The following is a 22,130-nucleotide window of genomic DNA, read 5'->3' as shown; positions in this document are numbered from 1 at the left end:
GAGAAACCGAAAAGGAGGGGGAGAGAGAGGGACAGAGGAGGGAGAGAGACAAACCGAGAAGGAGGGAGGGAGGGAGGGAGAAGAAGGGGAGAAACAGAAAGATTGGGGGGAGAGAGACCGGGAGGGAGAGACGGAGGGAGGGAGACCCAGAGGGAAAGCGGGGCAGGGGGACGGAAGGAGCGACCGAGGACGCGGGACAGGGAGGACGCGGGACAGGGAGGACGCGGGAGAGGGAGGCGGCCGGGCAGGGAGCGCGGCTCTGGGCACCGGGCGGGCAGGAGGAACTCAGCGACGGAGAGAAGCACCGGAGAGCGCCGGGAGGGGGACGGAGGGGCGGACAGACGTGGGGGGACCGAGGGAGAGCGGGCAGGACGCAGAAACCCCGCAGAGCGGGGGACAGATGAAAGCGCGGGCGGCAGGGCGGTCCGTCGGGCCGCAGCCCCTCACCTGGCGTCGGAGGCAGCCGCCCCCCTCGCTAGGCCTCGCAATTTAAAGGGGCGCCCGGGGGCCCGGGCCCGCCCCGCGTCGCCTTATCTGGCCAGACCTAGGCCCTGGGAGCTAAATCGGGCCTCAGCTGTCGGCACCGGCGCCGGCGGGACAGCTGCACCCCTGGCCCCCCGCCCGCTGCCTCCCCGTGACCGCCGCCCTCCTGCAGCCTGGCGCCCGTGGCCCTGGGGTCCGCTCGGGGGCCTCTTGGGAGCCCCCCAGCTCTGGGATTGGCCGACTCCAGCAGCGAGGGGCGCTTCCCTGAGCATTGGGGGCGCCAGCGGGCGGGGGTGGGGAGGATGGGCGGCCTCAGCAAATGCGGGGCAAAGGAGGCGCCCACGCCCAGCTCGCACCTGTGCACGGCCAGGGTCCCGGGCCCCTCTGGGTCGGGGCTCCGCTCCGGGCCTTATTTGGCCACAGCTGAGGGAGCTCCTGGGAGGTCACAGCTGCTGCCACTCAGACCAAGAATAGAAGCACTCAGGAGTCCCGTCAGCTGTCTGCCACCAAGGATGGGACAGGCGACAGGCAAGAGTGAGGGGACAGGGAGGAGGGCGATAGAGGCTGAGAAAAATCCAGAGACCAGGAAGGTGAGAGATAAGAAGAGAGAATCTGGGCTGAGAGAAAGGGACAGTGGGAGATAGGGACTGAGGTGTCGGGAAATGAGGGGGCTAAGGCAGAGGCACAGAAACACCCCTAGGGCGCAGAGACGGGTGGGGCGGGGAGGGGAGGGAGGGAAGCCGGGAAGCCTGCTGGGCTGCCCCAGCAGCTTTCCCTGTGTCACATGGTCCTTCACTTTACAACTTGACTTCTGACTTCAGAAATCTGGGAAACTGGGACCTGCTACTGAGCCTCTGTGTCTCCAGGGTTCATTAGGCGTCCTGCATGGCGTCTGCCCTGCCCATGTTGGCATCAGGGGGTGGCATCTGTGGTTCTGGGGTACTTTATTGCCTGGTGGCTTCCAGATGGAGGCTGAGGTGGGGAGTCACACCTAACCAGGTTCCCTCCTGCCTTGCGTCCCCAGTGTCCCTGTGCCACTGGTTCCACCCTCCTGGGTGGCATGTAAGGGGGTCCCCAGGTTCAGCCTGGTTCTCTCTACCTACTTCTCTCCCTCTACTCACACTCTCACCTCCGAGGACAGCTCTGTGACCCCTGAATCTACCTCCTGGATGTCACTGGTCCTGACCTGTCTCATCCCTTCCATTCTGCGAGCACAGTATCCATCACCTCCTCTTCCTTAGGGTTTGCCTGGTCTGCCTGGTTTGCTCTGGCCAGGATCACCTCGCCCCCTGACCTCTTCAGGTAACTACTGGGAGGAGCAGCAGCACTTGTGAGGATGTTCTTCCTGTTTTTGCCCAGGTGGCCTTTCTCTGAGGCCCCGCACCCCCTGGATTGCCACTCTCACCTAGTGGGTTCCCATTCTGGAGGCCCTCCCCATGGCCACTCTTGTCTCTGTGCCTTTGCAGGTGACCTGCCCCTTTCCCTGTCCTTTCACCTTCTGCTATTTTCCACAGCATCCTGGGAGACCCCCTTTGGCCCCCACACTGCTGGGCCAGGAGACCTGGCCTTCTCTTGTGTCTCCCCCAGCCTGGAGCCTGGATGGCGGGCCTCTGACTGCTCTAGCCCAGGGTGTCCCTCAGCAAGGCTGGACCCAGAGGCTGGCTCCACTGGGGTAAGGGCATCTCAGGGAGAGAGACAGGCCCTGCAGGACCATGCAGAGGAGGCCCAAGGGCAGACCTGGCTCAAGTGGAGATGCGGTAGATCCTCACTGCAGGCTCCTCTGCTCCTGGCTCCTGGGTCAGAGCCAGGTCTGTACCGTGGCCAGAAAGGCCAGCCATCATCCTCCCCTGTCCTCAGGCTTTTGTGGGGCTGTGCTTTGCACCTGGGAGGCCTTTCTCCAACATCCTCCCCAAGCCCCTCTCTCGCCTTCTTCAAGCCCTTGCCCAGTGGCCTTTCTCTGAGGCCTGGTACCCCACCTGAATTGCCACTGTCCACAGTTGGTGGATTATCTCACGCCTCTGGAGGTCAGACCCAGGATGAGCTTCCCCCTGCTTCCCCTGTGGCTTCATGAGGCCCACCTGAGCCAGGATCATGTCCCTATTGTGAGGCCAGCTGATGGGTCACCAAATTCCAACTGCAACCTTGCTGGAACCTTGCTGTCACCTAACATATTCCAGGCTCTGGGATTCCTAAACATCTGTGGGGACCATTTTTCTGCCTGTCTCCCAATTGAGACTCAAGAAATAAACCTCACATTCTGCTCAGCTCTTACCCTACCACACACATCAGACTGTAGCAGTATTTTTGGTCCCCTCGTCTCTCTCACTAGGGTATCTGGCCTCTCTGATGGAAAGGGACCCTCAGCAGGTGCAGGGGATCAGTTTGTCACAGATCAGGCAGGGAGCAAATTGGCAGATTTATTGAGGCAGCAGCGGCATTGGGGAGTGGGAACGTGGGGAAGGGGAAGGGCCTCCTCCAGGTGCCTGAAGCGCAGGCCCTTCCCCGGCACTTGGAACTCAGGCTGGGTGCAGCCACGCAGGCAGAGTAGGCCATAGGTCAGTCTGTCCGCAACCAGCAACCCTTCTCTTCCACCTCCTTGGTCACCACCAGCAGCACCTCACACAGGCCCTGGGCCAGGGCGGCTGCCAGGAAGGCTCTGGATGGGAGAAAGGGAAACTGAGGCCCAGCCAGCACATTTAATTGGGGCAGAGCGGGATTCCAGCATCGAGACCCCAGCCTCAGTCACTTGTGCCCTGGCTCACCTGACACCATCCTCATTCCCCAGGGCCTCGGGTGCTCGCAGCTTGGAGTCCAGGTTGTAGTAGACACCGTCCACCTGGCGCAGAGCCACCCAGTGCCGACGGCGCAGTGGCAGGGACAGAAGCCCCAGCGACACAGGTGAGGGCAGGTTCAGGATGAGCCCCAGTACCTGGGGCAGGGCCAGCTGGGACAGGGGCCTGGGGAGTGGGAAGGGGACGTGGGTCAGGCCTGCTCTGCCTGGCCTTGATGAGCTGGCCAAATGTTACCGAGGTTCTTGATGGTGTGGGCCTCTGTGGTCCCCAGTCCCCTGTTCCCTCTTACCCATCCATTCGTCCACCTATTCAAGCCTCCCAGCCAATCAGACCTCCACCATCCCACCAGCTCCATCCACCACCAATCTGTCCATTCATCCACGTACCCAGCAACTGAGTCGTCACCCCACCCGTCCTCCATGATCCATCCATCCTACCAGAACCCCTGCCACGGCCACCGTCCCACCTGCTCATCTATTCTCCAGGCATTGAATCCCACCGAGCCACCCACCCTCCAAACCCCCCTCAACTACTAAATACCACCCACTGATCCGTCTCCTATTTATCCTGACGTCCTTCACCCACCAAAACCTCCCACCCACCCATCCAGTTACCAGCCACCTGTCAGAGACCCACTGCACGAGTGCTGTCCATCTTTAATTCACTCACCCACCCATCCATGCGCTCCCATTGCCTGGCACACCCAGCCTCTCACTCGCCCTCCTTTAATTTGCCTAGTGACCATCGTGCTGCCCGTCATCCTCTGCCAGCCTCTCCTGACCGTCTGGCCTTCACCTTGTCCTTCACCCGCCTTCCAACCCGCCTGCTGCAGCACAGGCCTTGCAAACCTCCCTCATCCCACCCGGCCACACAGCACTGTGCTGCCAAGGCAGGACAGCATGCTGGGTCCTACCTCCTCCTGTCCCACCACACGGCAGCCAGGCCCAGCCCCTGCAGGGCGGCCATAATCACATTGACGTCATAGTTGCCAGTGCCCAGGAGGCTACGATGGGGGTTCAGTCGGGAGTCTGGGGCCAACCTGGTGGTTGTGGGTGATCAGAGTCTGAGCTGGGATCCTGGAAAGGTCTCAACCTTCCCATGCATCACGAGGGTCCCAGGGTTTCCCCTCCGACCCCTCCTCTCTTCAACCCCAAGTTCTGTCCCTCCTGTCCTGACACCTCCCCCATCCCCCCACCCCCGTTCCCAGGGCTCCAGCTCAGGCTTCTGACTCCTTCTACCTGGATCCCCACCCAGCCTCCAGCGGTCCCCTCCAGCCACCTCCCTCGTGGCCCAGAGCTGCCCCCATCCCTCCTCTGCTCTCAGCCCTGGACAGAGTCCCACCCAGCAGCCTTCTCAGCATAATCAGTTCCTTTCTGTGTCCTTCCAGAGCCACCTCAGATGTCACTACTCTAAGGGAGTCTCCTGGCCTCCAGCTGGGCTTGGGGCTCTTGGGCTCCCCCAGTGAACCCAAGCCCCCTGCATGAGGCCTGGCAGACCACTGTGTTCTGAGGCCTTCGCCTCTCACTCAGGGCTACCCACCCTCCCTGCTCCCAGCCCTCCAGGCCTGTCTCCCCAGCAGAGCCCCACCTCTTCCACCCAGCATCTGTGGCCCTTCTCTGCCACCTGTCCCAGCTGCCTGCTGTTCCCCCCAGCTCTCCCCCGCCCAGGGCCCACCATGCCACACACGTCTCCCTCAGCCCTGCTCCTCTCCACAACTGTACCTTTGTTCCCTGTCTGGGCCCATGGCAGGCAGGGCAGGGGAGGAGGAAATGAGTTTTGGGTTTCTGTGGGCCTGTTTTCCTTGCACCTTTCTTAAGGCAGGGCTGCTTGGGCCCCCATCATGGCCTTGGCATGAAAGAGTAGATTAACCCCCTATTTTGAATGACAGAGGAGACTAAGGAATCCTATAACAATCAGTCTGAGGATGCTGGGGAGCTGAGGGAGGGAGGCGGGATCATCCTTGGATATAGAGAGATCTCTCTGGGTCACATGGGGCACTGTTGGAAGAGAGACTGGAGGTGAGGAGGCTGAGGAGAAGGCTGGGTGGAAGGTCCCGACAGCAGAGCGTTGGGCCAGATTGAGGGGCCAGAGGAGGGAAAGAAGGAGATATGGAGAAGTGATGCTTGAAATCTGAGGCAGGACATGGGCTGCCAAGAGGCAGGAGCCACGTTAGGTGGAAAGGACAGCCTAGGCAAAGTTCCAAAGGCATCGCCACAGGGGAGCCCCTTCAGGGGCTGCAGAGATTCGAGGAGAACAGAGAGATGAAGCTGCAGAGGCAGGCAGGGACCAGAGCAGGCAGCGCCTTGGGTATCAGGCCAGGGGGACACTCCTCAGAGAAAGGCTGGGGAGTCTGAGGACTAGGAGCAGGGGAGGGGCAGGGTCAGCTCGGAGGCTGGGTGTAGAATGTACTAGAGGACTAAAACTGGCCACTGAGGGTCTGTGATAAGAGAGGGTGAGGCCTGGCTGGGCTGAGACGCAGGGACTGATGGGTGGAAGAAGCAGCAGCTCCATGCCTAGTCCCAGGCTCCAGTTCAGGCAGCTAAAGGAGCATATCTGGGCCCCACAGTGAATCCCAGGTGGGCTGTTCTGCCTCTCTGAGCCGGCCCGGAGAGAGTCAGGGCAGGTGACAGTCACCTCTTGCAGATCTCATCGGCAGCCTCCTGGCTAAAGAGCTGCTGCTGCAGGACGTTGTTGAGGGCGTGGACTGCGCACAGCTCCAGGCGCTGCCGTTCATGGTACACGGAGGGCGGGCTGGGTTGTGCTCCTGGGGCCTGGGACATGCTGTCCTCAGCTCCTGCTAAGGTTGGGAGGGGAGAAGGTGCTCAGGGGCCCAGGATCTAGAGGGCCAACCTCAGAGGTCCAACCTCCCAGCAGGCCCCTTGGGCACGGAGATTAAGGCGGGGCTGGGAGCAGCCTGGGAGGACACTGGGTACCTGACCCTGTTCCCTGGGCCGTCTTCTGGCAACAGAGGCGATTCTTACAAAAAAATTAAAAAGTCTCTCTTCTGCTCACCTGGCAAGAGAGAACCACTCCTGCCATGTCTGTAAGTAAAAGGGTCCCTATCATTGTCACCTAGCAACAGAGAATCCCCTCTTCCCTGTTCCTAGGTTACAGGAGCTCTCTCTGGTTACCTAGCAACAGATGATCTCCCCCATACACAAGGTATCAAAGTCCCTCCTCTGATTACCTAGCAATAGAGGAATTCTCTCCTCTCCTCTCCTCCCCTGTCTCTAAGTAACAGGGTCCTTCCGGGTTGCCTAGCAACAGAAGACTCCCCTTCCCCTGTCATTAAACAAGGTCCTCTCCTCTGTCACCTGGCAACAGGGACCCCTCCCCAGTCACCAAGCAACAGGACCTCCTTTTTCTATCACATGGCAAACAGGCCCCCTCCCCGGACACCAAATAATTACAGCCCTTTCCCCGACCCGTACCCCAACCGCGGCGCTCGCCCTTTGCCTGGCAACGCCCCTCACCCCGCCTGCCTCTCCGTTCCCCGGTGCCAGGGGTTCCCGCATCCCCCTGGGCGGCGGCTCTAGGCTCCGAGTGCAAGGCGGCGGCACGGCGCTGACTGGACAGGCGGGACGGACTACAGCTCCCAGCGATACCCGCGCTCCGAACTACGACTTCCGGCGGCCCCCGCGAAACTCTCTCTCCGCACGGAATATCCAGGCTGCGTGGCCCGGAAGTGTACTATCACCCGTTAAAAAACAGGTCTACAACTTCCGTCGGTCCCTGCGGCACGTGCCGGAAATGTGTCTCGGAAGGTGACCCCTCCCGTTTTCCCACGCCCACTATTACCCAGAGCCTTCTGGGAAATGTAGTGCGTAAGCTTTCGCGATAGTTTCCAGGGGGTTTGTTGAGGTGTGGGCCCGCCTATTGCTATGGCGTCAAATGTACAATGTGCAGACGTAGTGACGTCACAGAGGGAATCACGGAAACAGACGATGGACAGATCTAGAAAAGTCTCTGGTTTACTGAGACAGTAGGGAGTCCTGGGAAAGTGCGGCCCGGACAAGAGTGGGGCAGAGGTGGTGGAGACATCAGTCAGACAAGATGTCCTCAAGGGTGAAAGAGGCTTCTCAGCAGAGATGGATCCCAGGCCTGGAGGGAAGCTGGCAGCATCCTGCAGGGAGAGGGGGGAAGATGGACAATGAAAGATCACTGAAGGAAAAGAGCGAGGGAAAGACGGAGAGAAGAGACCTACGCTTGGGGGTGGGGCAGAAAAGTGAAGGGACTACCAGCGTGGAAGGAACATGAAGAAGGAGGACAACCCAGAGAGTTTTGGGGTGTGGACACATGGATAGACTGACTTGGGGTGTGAACAGATAGCGACGCAGAGACAGAGACTGGTGGTAAGGACAGATAGAGACTTACTTGGGGTGTGGATAGAGAGATGATTGGGATATGGACAGAGGCCTTCAGAAGGTGGGACAGAGACTCAGAGGGGACATGGACAGAGATGGAGACATATACAAAAATTCAAGTTGTGGAGTGGAACGGTTAAGAAGATTCAGAAATAAAGATTCACAGAGAGAAGCAAAACTTAGAACCAGAGCCCAAGACCCCAGCCTCTGTGAACAAGCACCCAGAGCCCAGGGAGAGGGGCCACTAGCACTGAGGAGGGTCTAGCCTCACCCAGGAGGCTGCGCCAGAAGGCTGTGACAGTGGCGGAGCCAGTCACAGCGCCCGGCTCAGCAGGGTTCTCTCGGTGGGTGTGGACAGCAAAGCTTCGGCCTGAGGGGCCTGGGGGGCCTTTCAGCTCCACGTCCACAACGTGTAGGTCTGTGAGGCTGCAGGAAGCAGGGCAGTCAGTCTGGTTGGCGGGGACCCAGACCAAACCCCTGCTCATTTTGGCTCACCTGAGATCTGCCACAAGCACCCCGATCACATGGTCAAAGCCCAGGCTAGGGGCAGCTAGGGCAGCGGCTGCCATGGTGTTGGAGTTTCGAGGGGCAAATGGGCAGAGGCCACGGACAGGACCTTCATAGAGCACAGTGCGAGGCCCAGTGATGTGGGCTGAAGCCAGGGGTCCCAGGAGCCGGAAGCCATCCGGGTGTGTGGCCATAGTGACACGGAGGCTCTGGAAGCAACAGCTGTGGTCAGGGGGACTGGGGTCTTTGCAAGCCCCTACTCGTCCCTGGGGATCCCAGTGGGTCCTCACCTGGAGGCCTCCAGCTGCATCCAACCTGCTGATGTCCTCAGTCCCCCATAGAGCCCCTCGGGCCACAAACACAGCATGGTTCCAGCGGTGTGAGGCCTCCAGGAGCTGCCTCTCTGTGGTCTGGTTAGCTAGGGCTGAGGGGGACCCCACCTGGGGTGGACGAAGGTAGGGAGGGTTGAGTTCAGGGGACAGATGGCTGAAGGGGTCAGGGCTTGGGTGTGGGTTTAGGGGACTCACCAGGAGGTTGGCATGGCGCAGGATTTGTGCCCCAGATTCATGGATTATTTGGGGATGGGCCACTTCTACCACAAGATCAGGGTGCCTGGAAGAAGGGAGAGATGGGGGGCCTTGGGGAGTAATTAGGCCTCCCCTCCCCAGGTTCTCTCAGAGTCTGTGGAGGGCTGTCAGTCTCCCTGGCCTGGGCTGGGTGTGCTTGTTCCTTTTCATGTTGGAGTGACCCAAGGCCCAGGGAGGGTCAGGGACTTGCCTGACATCAGACACAGCTCAAAAAGGCCAGAACAGGAGCATTAGGACGCCCCACTCTCACTGAAGGCCACTGACCTTTCCCCAAGGGCAGCAAGATCCTGGAGCTGCAGAGAAGAGGGCACACTCCCTGCCATGCGTCCTGGGTCACGATTCCAAACAAAAACAAGTTCTAGGCCCAGTTCGGGTCCCTGAGCCAGAAGGTGGGAGACAAGGGATTGTCCTGCGGAGAGGGAAAGGAGAGGGCTAGAGACCTAGAGATAGGGAGATGAGGGCCAGAGGAAGGGTGGGGACAGAGACACACAGAGAAGGGACAGATTCAGAGAGAGAGAGGAGGGGGGAGAGAGGGAGGGAGGGAGGGGGAGGAAGGATGGACAGGTCCAGAGAGACAGACATAGATGGACAGAGATAGAGGGGGACAGAGAGTCCTACAGAGAAAGGGGAACATCCCCAGAGAGCAGCGATAGAGGCCCAGATGGGAACAGACGGACAAAGGGACTGGGAAGGCACTGGGTAGGTGGACACAGATAAAAAATGTGTTTGTGGTGGTTTTGGGAAGGGTCCTGAGGAAGGAGCCCAAGATGGTAAGCGACTCACCAAGGCGGCCATAGCCCACCACCCCCACCTTCCAGGGGGCCTTATCCAGGGCCATGCCCTTGAGTCTGGCTGGCTGTGGCAGGAGCTCCTTGTGCTGCCTACTGCCCAGCTGGCCTGGGCAGCTGCTGATCTTTGGACAGTTGACCCTTGTCCCTTTCCTGAGCCTCCTGCACAGTGGGCGGAGGTGGGTTTGCCAGAATGGGGCGGGATGAGGCTCCTTCCCTGCATTCCCTCTGCCCTCCGGCTGGCTGGGAGGACAGAGCAGAGGGTGTGGGGACTTGGGGCTGCGGGGCCTGGTATGGCCCCCGCCTTCCTGGCAGTTCTTTCCTCTGCAGCCCACACTGCTCCTTCCTGCTGATGTGGAAAATTCCCTCTGCAGTCCCCCGCCCCCTTTCTGGCTGGCCAGGTTGTCATGGAAACTGCATCCTGCTTGGGTTGTGGAGAGGAGCCAGTGACAGGGACTCTGGGCCCTCAGCTGGTCCCCTTGCTCCCAGGTCCTCATTTTCCCCTCCGCTCCCCACCTCCCCTAAGTGGTAGGTGGGAGGGAGGCCTCTGCCTGGCTGTGCCCCTGCTTCTCCCCAAAGGCAGCAGGGGCTCCAGGTCCCAGTGTCCGACCCAGTCCCATGGAGGGGGTGCGCTCTCTGCACCCCTCAGCCCTGGCAAGTCCCACCTCCCTCCAGTGCCCATCGTCCTTCAGTTCACCTTGTCTTTCCACCCTTCACCCCCCAGCCTCGAAGCCGCTTCCCCCATATTTCCCTTCTCCCTGTGTTCCTGCTCTCAGTCTGTCCTTCCCTCTCCCCACCAGCAGCACATCACAGAGGAAGAACCTGCACAGCCTGGGGAGTCCCCGAGTGCCCCCAGGATCAGCACAGTCCCTGCGCCTGGCCTGGTGGGCCTGGCACTGGAGATGGCTGAGCTGCAGCAGGCCTGGCTCCCTGCCCCCACCACCACCTGGTACCACCACAGTGTTGCCATGGCAACCAGGATCTGCACTGAAAGGGCCTGGAGAAAGCATGAAAGATCCAGAGCTAGTGGCCCTTGTCCCAAGTCGACCTGCCCAGAGGAGACAGGCACAGGCAGATAGGGCCAGAGGCCCTACTGTTGATGCAGGGTGGCACTGTCCCCGAAGATAAGGAAAGAATTCACTTTAAGTGCCCTGGGTGGGGGAAGAGATAAGATGCCAGGAAAGAGGGCAGGCACCAGGAATGCAGACCCTTGACCAGACCCCTCTGGGGCACACAGATGCATGCAGTGGGGGTTTCCTCCTTCCCCACCTTGTGTGGTGGCCTCTACCAAGGGCTGGAATGTCCCCCCTGGTGTTCAGGGCACTGGTATATGGGGGCAGCTGTGCCAAAGTAAATGGGGGAGGGGCCATTGGGTGACTTGGCTCCTCATTCCCTCTGCTTCCCTCTGTCTCCTCCTGCTTTTGATGACAGCCCTGGGGACTCCAGCCTTCTTGAGGTTGAATCTTGGAGACTGTGTACCCCCAGAGATGTCCAACTCACCCCTGCAGCTGCCCACTGGCCTGGCCCAGCACCACTCTTTCTGGAAGGACCCCAGAGTCTGTCCCCGAGTTCAGTCCCCTTCCCCTTCCTGGGCACTTGTCCTGTCTCTGCAACTCCCCTGATGTTCCCCAGGCCTCCTGTAGCTGGAGCCACCCTCCTGTCACACCCACCCCTACCAGCCACGCTCCCTTTCAGCCACTTGCTTCATTCCCCAGCTTGGGGGGATTTGCAGTGGAGAACGACCCTCTGATTTGGACCCTGTCATGGGTTGCATTTTGCCATCTGGAAAGAGATGTTGAAGTCCTGACCTTTGGTACCTCAAATGTGGCCTCTGATGGTTGGCTGTCTCCAAAGATCAGGTTAAGAGACGCTTTTCCTGGAGGTGGGCTCCTAACTAATCCCCTGTTACCTGGCCCTGCATGGAGGCCGAGTTGGATACAGACAGGCACATACAGCGGGAAGGTGATGTGGCAACACAGGGGAAGGACTGGGGGACGATGCTGCAAAGCAAGGCTGGCACCTGAGCTTGGCCTTAAAGCCTCCAGCACTGCCACACGATACACGAGGTTGTTTTAAGCCACCCAGCCAGTGGTACTTTGCAGCCTTAGGCCCCCGCCATGTTGTCAGCCGAGATGTGGGAGGCAGTGTGAGAATTCCCAGCAGAGACTGGCTGCCGGGAGGTGCGATGGGAGCAGCAGGTGTGCACCGGGTGACCATAACCCTCACTGGGGTCTGGGGGGAGGGGGGCGCCTAAGACCACCTGGAGATGAGCCAAGCTGGTTGGGACCTATGAGACTTCGTTTCCACCCCCTCGTTGTGGTCCCCACCCACATCCATTTTGTTTTGGGTCTCCTCCATGCTTTCATGACCAAAAAAAAAAAATTTTTTTTTTTTACTTTTTCCGTGTTTTTTTTTTTTTTAAAGTAATTACAGAGCAGGTAGTCGTTGACGCAAACCTCCCTTCAGTATCAAAAGAGTCTACGGGCACGAGGGGCTGGGGCGCCGCCCCGACCCCCAGCCACCGGCCGGCAGCCGGGAGCGGAGCTAGCGCGGGGACGCCGGGTGTCGCCAGCTCCGGCGGCGTCTGTCTCTTGGGTCTCAGGGGTGGGGGAGGGGAGGGAGGGACAGGCGTCAAACTGCAAAAAATGAACCGTAAAAGGAGGGCTGTTGGGACGAGGGGAAAGGACACCCCTCAAAAAAGCTCCTCTCCCCTGGAAGGCGGCGGGCGGGCGGGACTTGGTCGCAGGGCGCGAGGAAACGCGCGGGCTCGGCCGCTTCTCCTGATCTCGCGTCCCCTCCGGTCGCCCGGACGGTGGGGCGGCGAGGGGCGCAGAGGCGCGTGCCCGGACCCCAGCGCGCGCCGCGGGGCGGGAGCCGCGGTCCCCACCCGCCCGCGTCTCGCGGGCCGAGGCGCGGCGGCCTCAGATCTGCGTCTCTTGCACGTTCTCCTTGGAGCCGCTCTTGAAGAGCAGAGGTTCGTGGATGGAGTTGAGGCCGCCCGGGCCCTTGCCCCCGCAGCCCCCGCCGCCGGGGTTGCTGCTGTAGTGCGCCTTGAAGGCGGCCGCCACGTAGTGGTGGTGGTTGAGGTGGTCGCGCTCCAGGGCGGGCAGGGCCAGGTGGCTGTCCCCGCCCACGCCGGCCCCGCCCGCCACCGCGGCGGCGGCGGCCACCGAGACGGCCGAGGCTGCGGGCAGCTCGTCCTCCACGTTGATGATTTCCACGGTGCGCGTGGGCCCGTGGTGCTTGTGGAGCTGGTGCTGCTTGCGCAGCTTGTAGAAGGCCACCAGCATCACGGCGGCCATGAACGTGATGGCCACGAAGCAGCCGATGATGATCTTGGTGGTCTTCATGACGTCGTCCAGGTCCTTGAGGGCGTTCTCCGTCACGTCCGTGATGGGCACCGTGAACGCCTTCTCCGTAGGCCGGGAGGAGCGCGGAGCGGGCGCGGTGGTGGACGACGAGGCAGGCCCGGCCGCGTCCCCCGGCCGGCCTCCTCCCCAGACGCCGTCGGTCGTGGGCCCCGGGGGCTCCTTCTCCGTCCCCCGCGGCTGCAGGGCCTCCTCCCCGGGCTGCGTCTCCAGGGTCTCCACCGTCACCGTGGTGAAGTAGGTGTAGCCGCCACTGCCGCCGCCGCCGCCCCCGCCCCCGGGCCCGCCCACGCCGGCGCCCCCCGCGGCCACGGGGTCCACCGCCGAGACGTTGAGCGTGGCGGAGGCGGTGGTGTTGCCGGCCGAGTTCGTCACCATGCACGTGTACTGGCCCGTGTCCTGCACGGTGACGTTGGTGAAGTTGAGCGTTCCGTCGTGCAAGACGGAGATGCGCACGCGGTAGGAGCCGTGGGTCATGAGAGTGCCGTTGGGCGTCAGCCAGTTGACGGAGGTCATGGAGGTGCCCGTGCGGCACTTGAGCTCGGCGGCCATGCCCTCGGTGACATTGAGGTCTGTGGGCGGCTCCACAATGACCGGCGCGTAGCAGGTGAAGTGCGACTGGTCCAGCTCGCCGATGTAGCGGCCCTTGAGGCCTGCCGGCGCGTGGCAGCGGGCGCAGCACGTCGTGTTGCTGGGCACCGTCTCCTTCAGCCACCAGCTCAGCCAGAGCACGTCGCAGTTGCAGTGCCAGGGGTTATGGTTGAGGTGCACCCGCTCGAGGCGGTGCAAGGGTGTGAAGAGGTCGTGGGGAAGCGACATCAGGTTGTTGTGGGACAGGTTGAGCTCCTCCAGCGACTTGAGGTCGTCGAAGGCATTGCGCTCGATGGTGGCCACCTGGGCGTGCATCAGCCACAGCTTGCGCAGGCTGGTGAGGCCCTGGAAGGAGCCCGGGCGGATCAGGTCCAGCCGGTTGCCCGACAGCTCCAGCTCCTCCAGGCGCACCAGGGCGGTCAGGTTGGGGATGTCCTTGAGGTTGCACATGCCCAGGTTGAGGTAGCGCAGGTTGACCAGCCCCTCGAAAGCTGCCTCCGAGATGTACTCCAGCCGCTTGAGCTCGCCCAGGTCCAGGCGGCGCAGCGAGGGCACGCGGTTGAAGGCGTAGGAGGGGATGCTCTCGATGGGGTTGTTGCGGAGCCAGAGCTCCCGCAGCTTGGACAGGTACTCGAAGGCCTGCGTGGGCACCGTGGTCAGCCGGTTGTCGAAGAGCTCCAGCGTGTTGAGGCTGGGCAGCCCGTTAAAGGCGCCCACCTCGATCTTGCGCACGAGGTTCTTGCTCAGCTGCAGGATCTCCAGGTGCCGCAGGTGCTTGAAGGTGTCTGTGCGGATCACCTGGGGGTGGGGAGGAGAAACGGATCAGTGATACTGACCATCATACGGGCACCGCGTGCTGACAAGAGTGTGGAACCACCGGATTTCTCATACTTGGCTGGTGGGAGAATCAGATGGTGAGACCACTTTGGAAGAGACTCTAGCTGCTGACAATGTTAAGACGGGGCTGCCACGCCTCCGCCATTGCACTCCTGGGCTCTTCCTCAAGAGTAATGAAAACAGATGTCCACGCAACAGTCGCGGCGTGGGTGTTCACAGCATTTCTGTTCATTACAGCCTGGAATGGAAACCCCAAATGTCCACCAACGGGTGAACAACAAGCACAGTGGTTCGTCCCCACAACAGAGCCCTACCCCTCGCCCTCAAGGAAGAAACCGCCCCCCACGCTCCCTCCAGCCTTGGGCGGAGCAGAGGAAGCCCCACCAGGCAGCCAGAGGCCTGATGCCACGCTCCAGGGGTCCCCAGGGGGTGTCTTCTAGTGTGGGTGGGGTGGGGGCAGGTGGGAAGGGACATGAGGGAACGTTCAGGGGCAATGGAAATGTTGTCTATTGGGGTGGTGTTATGTGGGTGAGTGTAACTGTCAAAATTGCCAACTGTACACTTAAAACGGGGTCCTTTATTATGTGTAAATTATACTTATTGTAAAAAATAATAAAAGATAAAGAATAGGAATAGTAGTAACTAACAGGCATTGAACATTATTTGGTGCCAGGCACTACTCTAAATGCTTTATGGGTAATAACTCATTTAACCCTCTAATGCCCTATACCATCGGTAGGTACTATTAGGAGTCCTTATTCAATACCTGCAGTCCCAAAATTCACAAAACCCTGAAAGCCATATTTTTCATAATTTTGATACCAAACTCCACGTGAAAGTTTTTTGTTTATTTATTTATTTTTGCAGTGCTGGGGATAAAACCCAGAGCCTCATGCATGCTAAGCAAGTGCTTTTCCACTGAGCCACATCCCAAAACCTTTCCTTTTTTTTTTTTTTTTTTTTTTTTAAATTTTGAGACAGGGTCTTACTAAGTTGCCAGGCTGGTCTTGAACTTGTGAACTTGTGATCCTCCTGCTTCAGCTTCTGGAGTAGCTGGAATTGTAGGTGTGTACCACAGAGCTGGTTTATTTAAGGCTCTTATTGGTCTCACTTGACTATTGAAACATTTCACTATAGAAATAGTTACATATTTAATCAGGAGTATGTTATAAAATATATGCTGCATTTTACCACCTTTCTAATATCAGAGTGCCCAAACACGTCTAGCCTGGAGGGATTGTGAATTAGGCACAGAGAGGTGCATTGACTTGTCCAAGGACACAGAGGGAAGAGTAGATTTGCCACTAGATCAAGGCCCTCTGGAACTGGAGTCCCAGCTCCTAGCCCATGACCTTGGCTACCACTTACACGTAGGGGCTGGGGCTGGGGACCACAGGAGAGACAGTGCTGGGCTGGGGCATGGTGAGCAGTCTCACAGGGTCCTCCTGTCGCCATGCGCTGAGGCACAGAAGGCCACACAGCCGTCAGATCACATGTCTGAAGCCTAGTGATGTGGCGATGCTTGTGTAGAATATTGGGGGTGGGGATGGGGAGCCCCAGATAGGATACTATACAATCACAATTTCATAAAACTAAGAATTAGGTATCTGTCTACATGTGCCAAAAAAGCCTGGGAGGAAATCCTCCAAGCTGTTCTTAGCACTGAATTCCAGATGTTGGGGATTATAGGCAATTTTTTTCTTTTGTTATTTTTCCCCCAATGAACAAAAAGCAGGAATAAAAACAAAACAAACAACGAAAAGGTAAAGGAAAAAAAAAAAACTGTACCTGAAAGGCATTCAGTATAAGGAATGCAATATTCTTGGCAAAGTCAAAGTCACAGAATGATAATAGCGGCCACTACTTACACCCACGTTGCCCAGTGGAAATGCCATGTGAGCCACATGCGCACTTCCTAAATTTCCTAGATCCACATATTAAAAAAACAAAACTGAACAGGTGAAATCAATTTTTTTGTTTCTTTTAAAATTGACACATAATGAAATCAATTCTAATAATATTTTATTTAAGGTGATGTACCAATAATATCATCCTTTTACCATGTAATCAAGATGAAAACTTATGAACGAGTCGCTTGCGCTCCCAATCCAGCCGGTTTGGCACTCCGGGTGCACCTTCGGTGGACTTGGGCCCAAGTATTAGATGGCGCAGCTTCACCAGGAGCCTTCTTGGCGTTCTCGGCGCCCGTGATGCTTCATGAACACAATTGTGCCTTATCCTCCAGGGGCCCTATGAACAAGGACTATCGCTGCCCCGTTTTAGAACGGAGGAAACCGAGGCCCACAGAAGCGGCTAGCTGGTGGGCAGAGCTGGGCAGGTCTGGCCAGCCTGCGCCCGCCCTCCCTGGCTGGGCCGCAACGCACCCGCAGCACCGCTGTTCCCATTGGACGGACAAAAAAACCGAGGCCCGGGTGTGGCTGCAATGGCAGAGCCCTGTTACCATCTTGCCTTCTCCTCCTTGGCTGTAGGACCTGTCACTGGAGCTCCCGGTGCCTCGGGGTCCACTCTTGCTGTGAAGGGAGCTGATGAAAGCCACTTCGGAGGGCAGAGAGGTGGGAGCGCTCAGCGCCTCTCCACACACCGTTATTCTTACTGTTTTATTGTTGTGTAGTAACCTGAACCCTGCCCTTGGGGTTAGAGCGCTGAGCCTTTCTGACCACAGGCCGCATGCGCACTGCGCCACCCGCGGAGGGAGACCCTTGCTGCTTCGGATGAAGATCCCCTGCTGCTTCGGATGAAGATCCCCTGCTGCTTCGGATGAAGATCCCCTTGCTGCTTCGGATGAAGATCGGTAGCATAGACAGGACTTTCCTGGTGCGCCCAGGCCCTTGGTCCCCTGCCTGTTCCTGGGCCTTGAGTCCCACTGCAGCCCCGCCTCTCCGTCCCCATGGCAACAGAAGAATCTGTTTTACCCTCGGCTCCCCTGACCCTCCCTGCTCCCAGTCCTCCCATCATTCCTGGTGCAATCCATCCCCAGGGGACCCTGCCCCAGCAGCTCATCCCTGAGGACCTTCCCCTTCATCCCGTCCTAGCCCATCCCTGAACACAGCCAACTGCCCACCCTCTGGCCCTTGCTGCTGCCTCCACTACTTTTTCTGGCTATCTCCCCGCTCCCTTTGACACCCAACTCTGGTGTTACCTGTTCCAGAGGAGTCCTGCCCCCTCCCCATCTGCCCACCCAGCCTGGTCATGGTACCCCCACTCTGGGCCTCCATCTGTGCTGAGCTGACTGCTATTTCCATCTCATCCACCAGAATCTGGGCCCCTCCAGCAAGGACAGGGTCTGCATCTGGACCGCTGAGTGTGGGAGAGCACGGTGGCTCTGGGCAGTTCCCAGGCATTCAGTGGTGTGGATTTGAAAACAGCTCCCCCCTGTGTGAGGGGGTCCTGGGGACTGAACTCAGGATCAATGGACACTGAGCCACACCCCAGCCCTATTTTCTATTTAATTTAGAGACACGGTGTCACTGAGTTGCTTAGCACCTCACTTTTGCTGGGGCTGCTTTGAACTCATGATCCTCCTGCCTCAGCCTCCCTATCTGCTGGGATTACAGATGTGTGCCACTGTGCCCAGCTTACAGCCCCTTTTGGAATGTTTCATCTGCCATCCCCGTTTTTATGCTGGGATGAAGCCAGGGCCTCCAGCATGCCAAGCATGCTCCTGCCCCTGAGCTGCTCCCCTGGCTTAGGAGGGGCCCTCTTGACGGGAACTGAGGTTCAGTCCCTGCCCAGAAACCAGATTTCCTGAGGACACGGAAAACAGCCAGGGCACTTGCCTGGTGGAGATTCTTTGCTGTCCCAAGGTGAAAGAGACAGGAGATTTAATCAGGCCCTTACAACTCCACGATTCTCAGGCCACTCTGAATGGTTTATGGGAACAATGAGTGGAATCTGGGCTAAGATGGAAATGCAGAGCCCAGAGTAGGAAGGATCACAGGAAGGGAACCCCTTTAGTACACACTAATTGAAGTCTCCCACGGGCCAGGCCTGGGCTGGGTACCAAGTTAGAACAACAGATAAAGCCACTTTCATATGCCTTTCTTTTCTGCTGAAAAAGTCATATGTGATCACTTTAGTAAAAAATTATATAAGAAATCAGTCAAGAGAATTACACATACGAACTGATCGGTATAAACCTCCTGCCAATCGCTTCTTGTGCTGGGGTATGTTTTTCACCATCTTTTAATGTTTTTCAGAAAATTTTGATGGTGTAATATACTTTCCAGGGTCCTGTATTTCTCTCTAATAATATTATACCAGGAGCATTTTCTAATATCATGAAATATGCTTAAACATTTTTGGCTTTTTGGAATTCAGGCCCAGGGCTGTGCCTGCTTTTGGACACTGAGCTGAAATTGTCAGGGTGGTCTTTATTTTTCTTGGTATATTTCTGTTTTTTTCTAATTTCCACTGTACTGGGTGGGACACTCAGAAATTCTGACTGTGGGTCCTGAGGGTTGGTGAAAGTCCCCAGTGGCCATGGCTGTATCTGAGCGAGATGGCGCAGGAGCATCTCCCAGGAAGGTGAGGTGGGGCCTGAGAAAGTCTCTGGCTTCTGAGCCTAGGATCCCCGGCTCTTCCCTGTGGGCCTGTGGAGCCTCAGTTTACCCCTTAGTGAGACTATCTCAGGCACACCCAGCCTGGCGCTTCTCACAGCCTGTCCCACGGGATGCTAGGCCACAGAAATCTCATGATCAAGTTCCCCTGGAGCCTGCCCCGCCTCCTCCCGCGCACATGGTGTTGAAGTTCCATGAAGTTGGGCTGGGAGAGCAGCCTTGCTGGGCTCTGCTCTGGGTCCCCCAAACAGAATCCGCCTTAGGACCCTAGCACAGGACGCCTTCCCTGCACCCTGGGAGACCCTGGCAATGAATGAAGCCCGTGCTCAGTTGCTGCTGCTGTTGATACTAATGACAACAAGGAAACAGTAAGAAGAGGAGGAGCTTCTGGTCAGGCCCATCACCTGGGAGGGAACAGGCAGACTTTTTAAAGGTTGGACTCAAGAGTCCGGACAGAAAAATTGAGAGCAAAGGGGTTTCTGGTCCAGGTGCCAGCAAGAACTCCCTGAGTCTTGGTTACACTTGGAGGGTGCAAGTCCTCCCCAGCTCCCAGTGAGCACCTGCGCCCTGCTCCTGCCCCTTCCCCCTCCCAGGGCTCCTGCTCTCTGAGAGGCCTCTCCAGCTCACTTTCTCAGTCAAAAGGTGCTCTGCCGTCCCGACACGGGGTTGGCCTCAGGCCTGCCCTGCTGCCTCTTCGGGAGTCTCACAACTTCCTCTGTATGGCCTCCATCTCTTCTCTACCTCCAAGCCCAGTGCAGGCCACCCTCTGTCCCTGGACCCTGCCTCAAGCCTCCTGCCTGGCCTCCAGCCTCTCCCCTCCAGTCTGTCTCTGGGGTCTTGCAACCCCCAGAGCTGACCCTGACTCTGCCCTCCTCTAGACCCCTCCAGGGCTCCCCAGTGCTCCCAGGGAGCCCTGCCTGACTGGGATCTACCCGCCTCTCCCTTCCCTCTGAATAGCCCCTCACTTGCAGTCCTCACTCCAGAGGTCCAACAGCCGGTACCAGTCCTTGGGCCACCTCGCCAGGCCTTCCACATTGGCACACACTGTTCCCCCTGCCTTGCCCCTCCTCTACCTGTCACCCTGCTGGCCCAGCCCAAAGGGCACCCTCGGCTCTTGGATGAGTGAAACCATCATCCATCAGGCGGGGGGGGGGGGCGTTACCTGTGGAGGTGTGTCACAGGGTCGCCCTGCAGCATTGCCCTGGAGACTTGGGCGCTCTGTGAGACACAGTCCATGCAGGGCTTGGCTCCTGTAAGGGTGCACTGAGCACAGGTGACAAATGCCGGGCTGGGCTGGGCGCTCTACATTTGTCACCCCAGCTTTTTCTTCACCCATGCTATGGCTTAGCTGTGAGGTGCTCCCCAAAGCTCACGTGTGAGACCATGCAGGGGAGGTCAGAGGTGGGGCGACTGTGTGGAGAGAGCCTTCGCCCATTCGGCGCCTCAGTCCAACTGGGCGTAACTGCAGGCAGGTGGGGTGCGGCTGGCAGAGGCAGGCCCCGGGGGTGGGGTGTCCCTGGGGTGCCTATTTTGTCCCTGATGAGTGGAGCTTGCTCTCTGTGCTTCCTGACTGCCACGTCCTGAGCTGCTTTCTTCCACCCGGTCTCTGCTGTCTTGTCCTTCCCCTCAGGCCCAGAGCAGCCGAGCTGGCCATCCATGGACTGAGACCTCTGAAACTGTGAGTCCCAAAGAATCTTTTCCTCTTTGCCTTGTCCTTGTCAGATCTTTTGGTCACAGCAACGGAAAAGCTGACTGAAACAAGCAGCCACACAGGCGGTGGTCTGGGGCTTCCATTTCAGAGAAGGGAGAAGGCTCAGCAGAGCACACAGGGAGGAAGGGCAGAGCCCGGGTCTGGGCCCAGGCCTGGCCCCACCTCTGCAGCACCCCAAGCTCCCACTTACTCCCCTCCCCAACCCCACAGGCAAACATCACACTCATTTGAGAGGCAAGGAGACCAAGGCTCACTGAGGCCAAGTGACTCAGCAGAGCTGGCCGGGGAGTGTGCAGCAGGCAGGGCTGGGGTCAGCGTCCAGCTCAGCGGGGCTGCTCTCCAGGCCTCTCTGGAGTCTCTGGACGGAGGACTGTGCTGATGGCATGTCCACAGAGGAGCCTGAGCCTGTTCCCACTCAGTGTGCCTTGTCCTGTTGCAGTGAGAAGATGTGTGTGACCGAGATGAAGGGGCATCCCCCAGGGGGTGGGGTCCCCCTGCCAATCACTCCAATCAAAGGCACTGGAGAAGTAAGTGGGGTGAGGTGCTGCTGCAAAAGCAGCCTGGGTTGCTGTAGACAGTGAGTCCCTTCCTTTGAACAGAACTGCCATGTGTCCTCCTCTGCAGGACCCCTCTGAGCATGAGCAATGCGGTGGGAAGAGGTGGGTGGGTTGGATCTGGGCTTTGCTGCTGACCAGCTGCTAGATCTTGGGCATGTCTTAGCCTCTCTGAGCTCATGTTCTTTATGGGTATCCTGAGTCCTTGAAAGGCTCTGACAAGTTAGTGTGTGCTCAGGATAAGACAGTGAGCATCTGGGATGTGGAAATGCACAAGAGCATTCACTTCTACACCATCCATGAAGCTGATAATGGCCGTACTGACATTTGTTCTGTCTCTGGGCTTCTAGTTCCTTCTCCAGCATCTTTCCTTCATACTGGCTGTTAGAATTATCTAAGGTGAAGTTCAGAACTCAGCATGTCCCTGTTCCTGCCTTCCCAAGGCTCTCTATGTCCCTTCACCTGGTGTCAGAATCCCTTCAGAACCTGCCCCCTGCCTCCTTGCTAAACCACCACTGGAGAGAGATGGACACAGTTCACTCTGCTTGCCACTCTCTGTCTTTCCACAGGCTCTGCACCACTTCCAGGAATGTCACCCTCCTTGTTCTCTGGGAAATTCCAATGGCCCTTCCCAGGAAAGCCCTCTTTGACCTCTACTCCCTCACTCATCACACACATTCTCTTATGAGGCCCCGTCATGCTGAGTATCATTTGGTCCAATGCACCTGTCTCCTTGTCCAGCCTGTGAGTCTAGGAGCAGAAATTCTGTTGGAACAAGGTCTGCATCCAGCACCCAGTGTGAGGCCTACTCATGGTCGACCTCAGCCAGGTCTGCTGAGCAGTGGGCCCAGGTGAACTGGAGAACACCCAGTTGTACTGGCTGATGTGCCTACATGCATTTTGGTTTGATGACAGTGACAGCACATCAAAATCCTCAGTAGCAGAACTTGGGAGTGGAAAAGTTCTAACAT

General features: G+C 58.4%; 3 protein-coding genes and 1 long non-coding RNA gene across 15 annotated transcripts in view; 1 reads left to right on the top strand and 3 right to left on the bottom strand.

The window, feature by feature from the left end:
* Nucleotides 1-634: 634 nt before the first annotated feature.
* On the top strand, nucleotides 635-7,433 carry LOC144250348 (uncharacterized). Its single transcript, XR_013342457.1, has 6 exons — nucleotides 635-1,073; nucleotides 1,625-1,785; nucleotides 3,269-3,381; nucleotides 5,919-6,010; nucleotides 6,383-6,437; nucleotides 6,779-7,433. It is a non-coding gene; the product is annotated as an uncharacterized LOC144250348 (long non-coding RNA).
* On the bottom strand, nucleotides 2,887-6,830 carry Josd2 (Josephin domain containing 2). 9 transcript variants are annotated; one of them, XM_026406296.2, is made up of 6 exons: nucleotides 6,749-6,780; nucleotides 6,288-6,316; nucleotides 5,910-6,072; nucleotides 4,189-4,314; nucleotides 3,246-3,440; nucleotides 2,887-3,139 (listed from the first exon to the last, which is right to left on the bottom strand). In XM_026406296.2, exons 3-6 carry the CDS (start codon nucleotides 6,053-6,055, stop codon nucleotides 3,040-3,042), a joined length of 567 nt encoding a protein of 188 aa, XP_026262081.1. In that variant the 5' UTR covers nucleotides 6,056-6,072; nucleotides 6,288-6,316; nucleotides 6,749-6,780; the 3' UTR covers nucleotides 2,887-3,039. The 9 variants fall into 9 exon arrangements, with proteins under 9 accessions (XP_026262081.1, XP_026262074.1, XP_026262082.1 ...); XM_026406289.2 differs by lacking the exon at nucleotides 6,288-6,316 and having other exon boundaries at nucleotides 6,749-6,830; XM_026406297.2 differs by lacking the exon at nucleotides 6,288-6,316 and having other exon boundaries at nucleotides 6,758-6,825.
* Aspdh (aspartate dehydrogenase domain containing) lies at nucleotides 7,317-11,839 on the bottom strand. Of its 4 annotated transcripts, XM_026406288.2 has the most exons (7): nucleotides 9,517-11,839; nucleotides 8,998-9,142; nucleotides 8,674-8,758; nucleotides 8,437-8,586; nucleotides 8,135-8,355; nucleotides 7,911-8,065; nucleotides 7,317-7,398 (listed from the first exon to the last, which is right to left on the bottom strand). In XM_026406288.2, the coding sequence occupies exons 1-7, from the start codon at nucleotides 10,016-10,018 to the stop codon at nucleotides 7,355-7,357; spliced, it is 1,302 nt and encodes a 433-aa protein (XP_026262073.2). In that variant the 5' UTR covers nucleotides 10,019-11,839; the 3' UTR covers nucleotides 7,317-7,354. The 4 variants fall into 4 exon arrangements, with proteins under 4 accessions (XP_026262073.2, XP_026262071.2, XP_026262072.2 ...); XM_026406286.2 differs by having other exon boundaries at nucleotides 8,437-8,758; XM_026406287.2 differs by having other exon boundaries at nucleotides 8,135-8,586.
* A 603-nt stretch (nucleotides 11,840-12,442) lies between these two features.
* The window catches only part of Lrrc4b (leucine rich repeat containing 4B), a 32,749-nt gene continuing 23,061 nt past the window's right edge, over nucleotides 12,443-22,130 (bottom strand). Inside the window, exon 3 of the mRNA XM_026406377.2 lies at nucleotides 12,443-14,278. Within this exon, the coding sequence (XP_026262162.1) occupies nucleotides 12,443-14,278 (1,836 nt within the window). The remainder of the gene's footprint in view (nucleotides 14,279-22,130) is intronic.

This window comes from Urocitellus parryii, chromosome 15 (genome assembly GCF_045843805.1).
Source record: "Urocitellus parryii isolate mUroPar1 chromosome 15, mUroPar1.hap1, whole genome shotgun sequence".
Taxonomy (NCBI): Eukaryota; Metazoa; Chordata; class Mammalia; order Rodentia; family Sciuridae; genus Urocitellus; species Urocitellus parryii.
Note: the sequence above shows the minus strand (reverse complement) of the source record. Positions and strands in the feature narration are given on the sequence as shown.

Coding starts and splice junctions, on each gene's coding strand:
- Josd2 (XM_026406289.2), bottom strand. CDS start 6,055: ATGTCCCAGGCCCCAGGAGCACAACCCAGCCCGCCCTCCGTGTACCAT. Junction 4,315..5,909: donor GCCGATGAGATCTGCAAGAG/GTGACTGTCACC, acceptor CACAACCACCAG/GTTGGCCCCAGACTCCCGAC. Junction 3,140..3,245: donor GGGAATGAGGATGGTGTCAG/GTGAGCCAGGGC, acceptor TCTCCCATCCAG/AGCCTTCCTGGCAGCCGCCC.
- Aspdh (XM_026406285.2), bottom strand. CDS start 10,018: ATGAGGACCTGGGAGCAAGGGGACCAGCTGAGGGCCCAGAGTCCCTGT. Junction 8,066..8,134: donor GTGCTTGTGGCAGATCTCAG/GTGAGCCAAAAT, acceptor TGCTTCCTGCAG/CCTCACAGACCTACACGTTG. Junction 7,399..7,910: donor CTTCTGGCGCAGCCTCCTGG/GTGAGGCTAGAC, acceptor CTCTCCCTGCAG/GATGCTGCCAGCTTCCCTCC.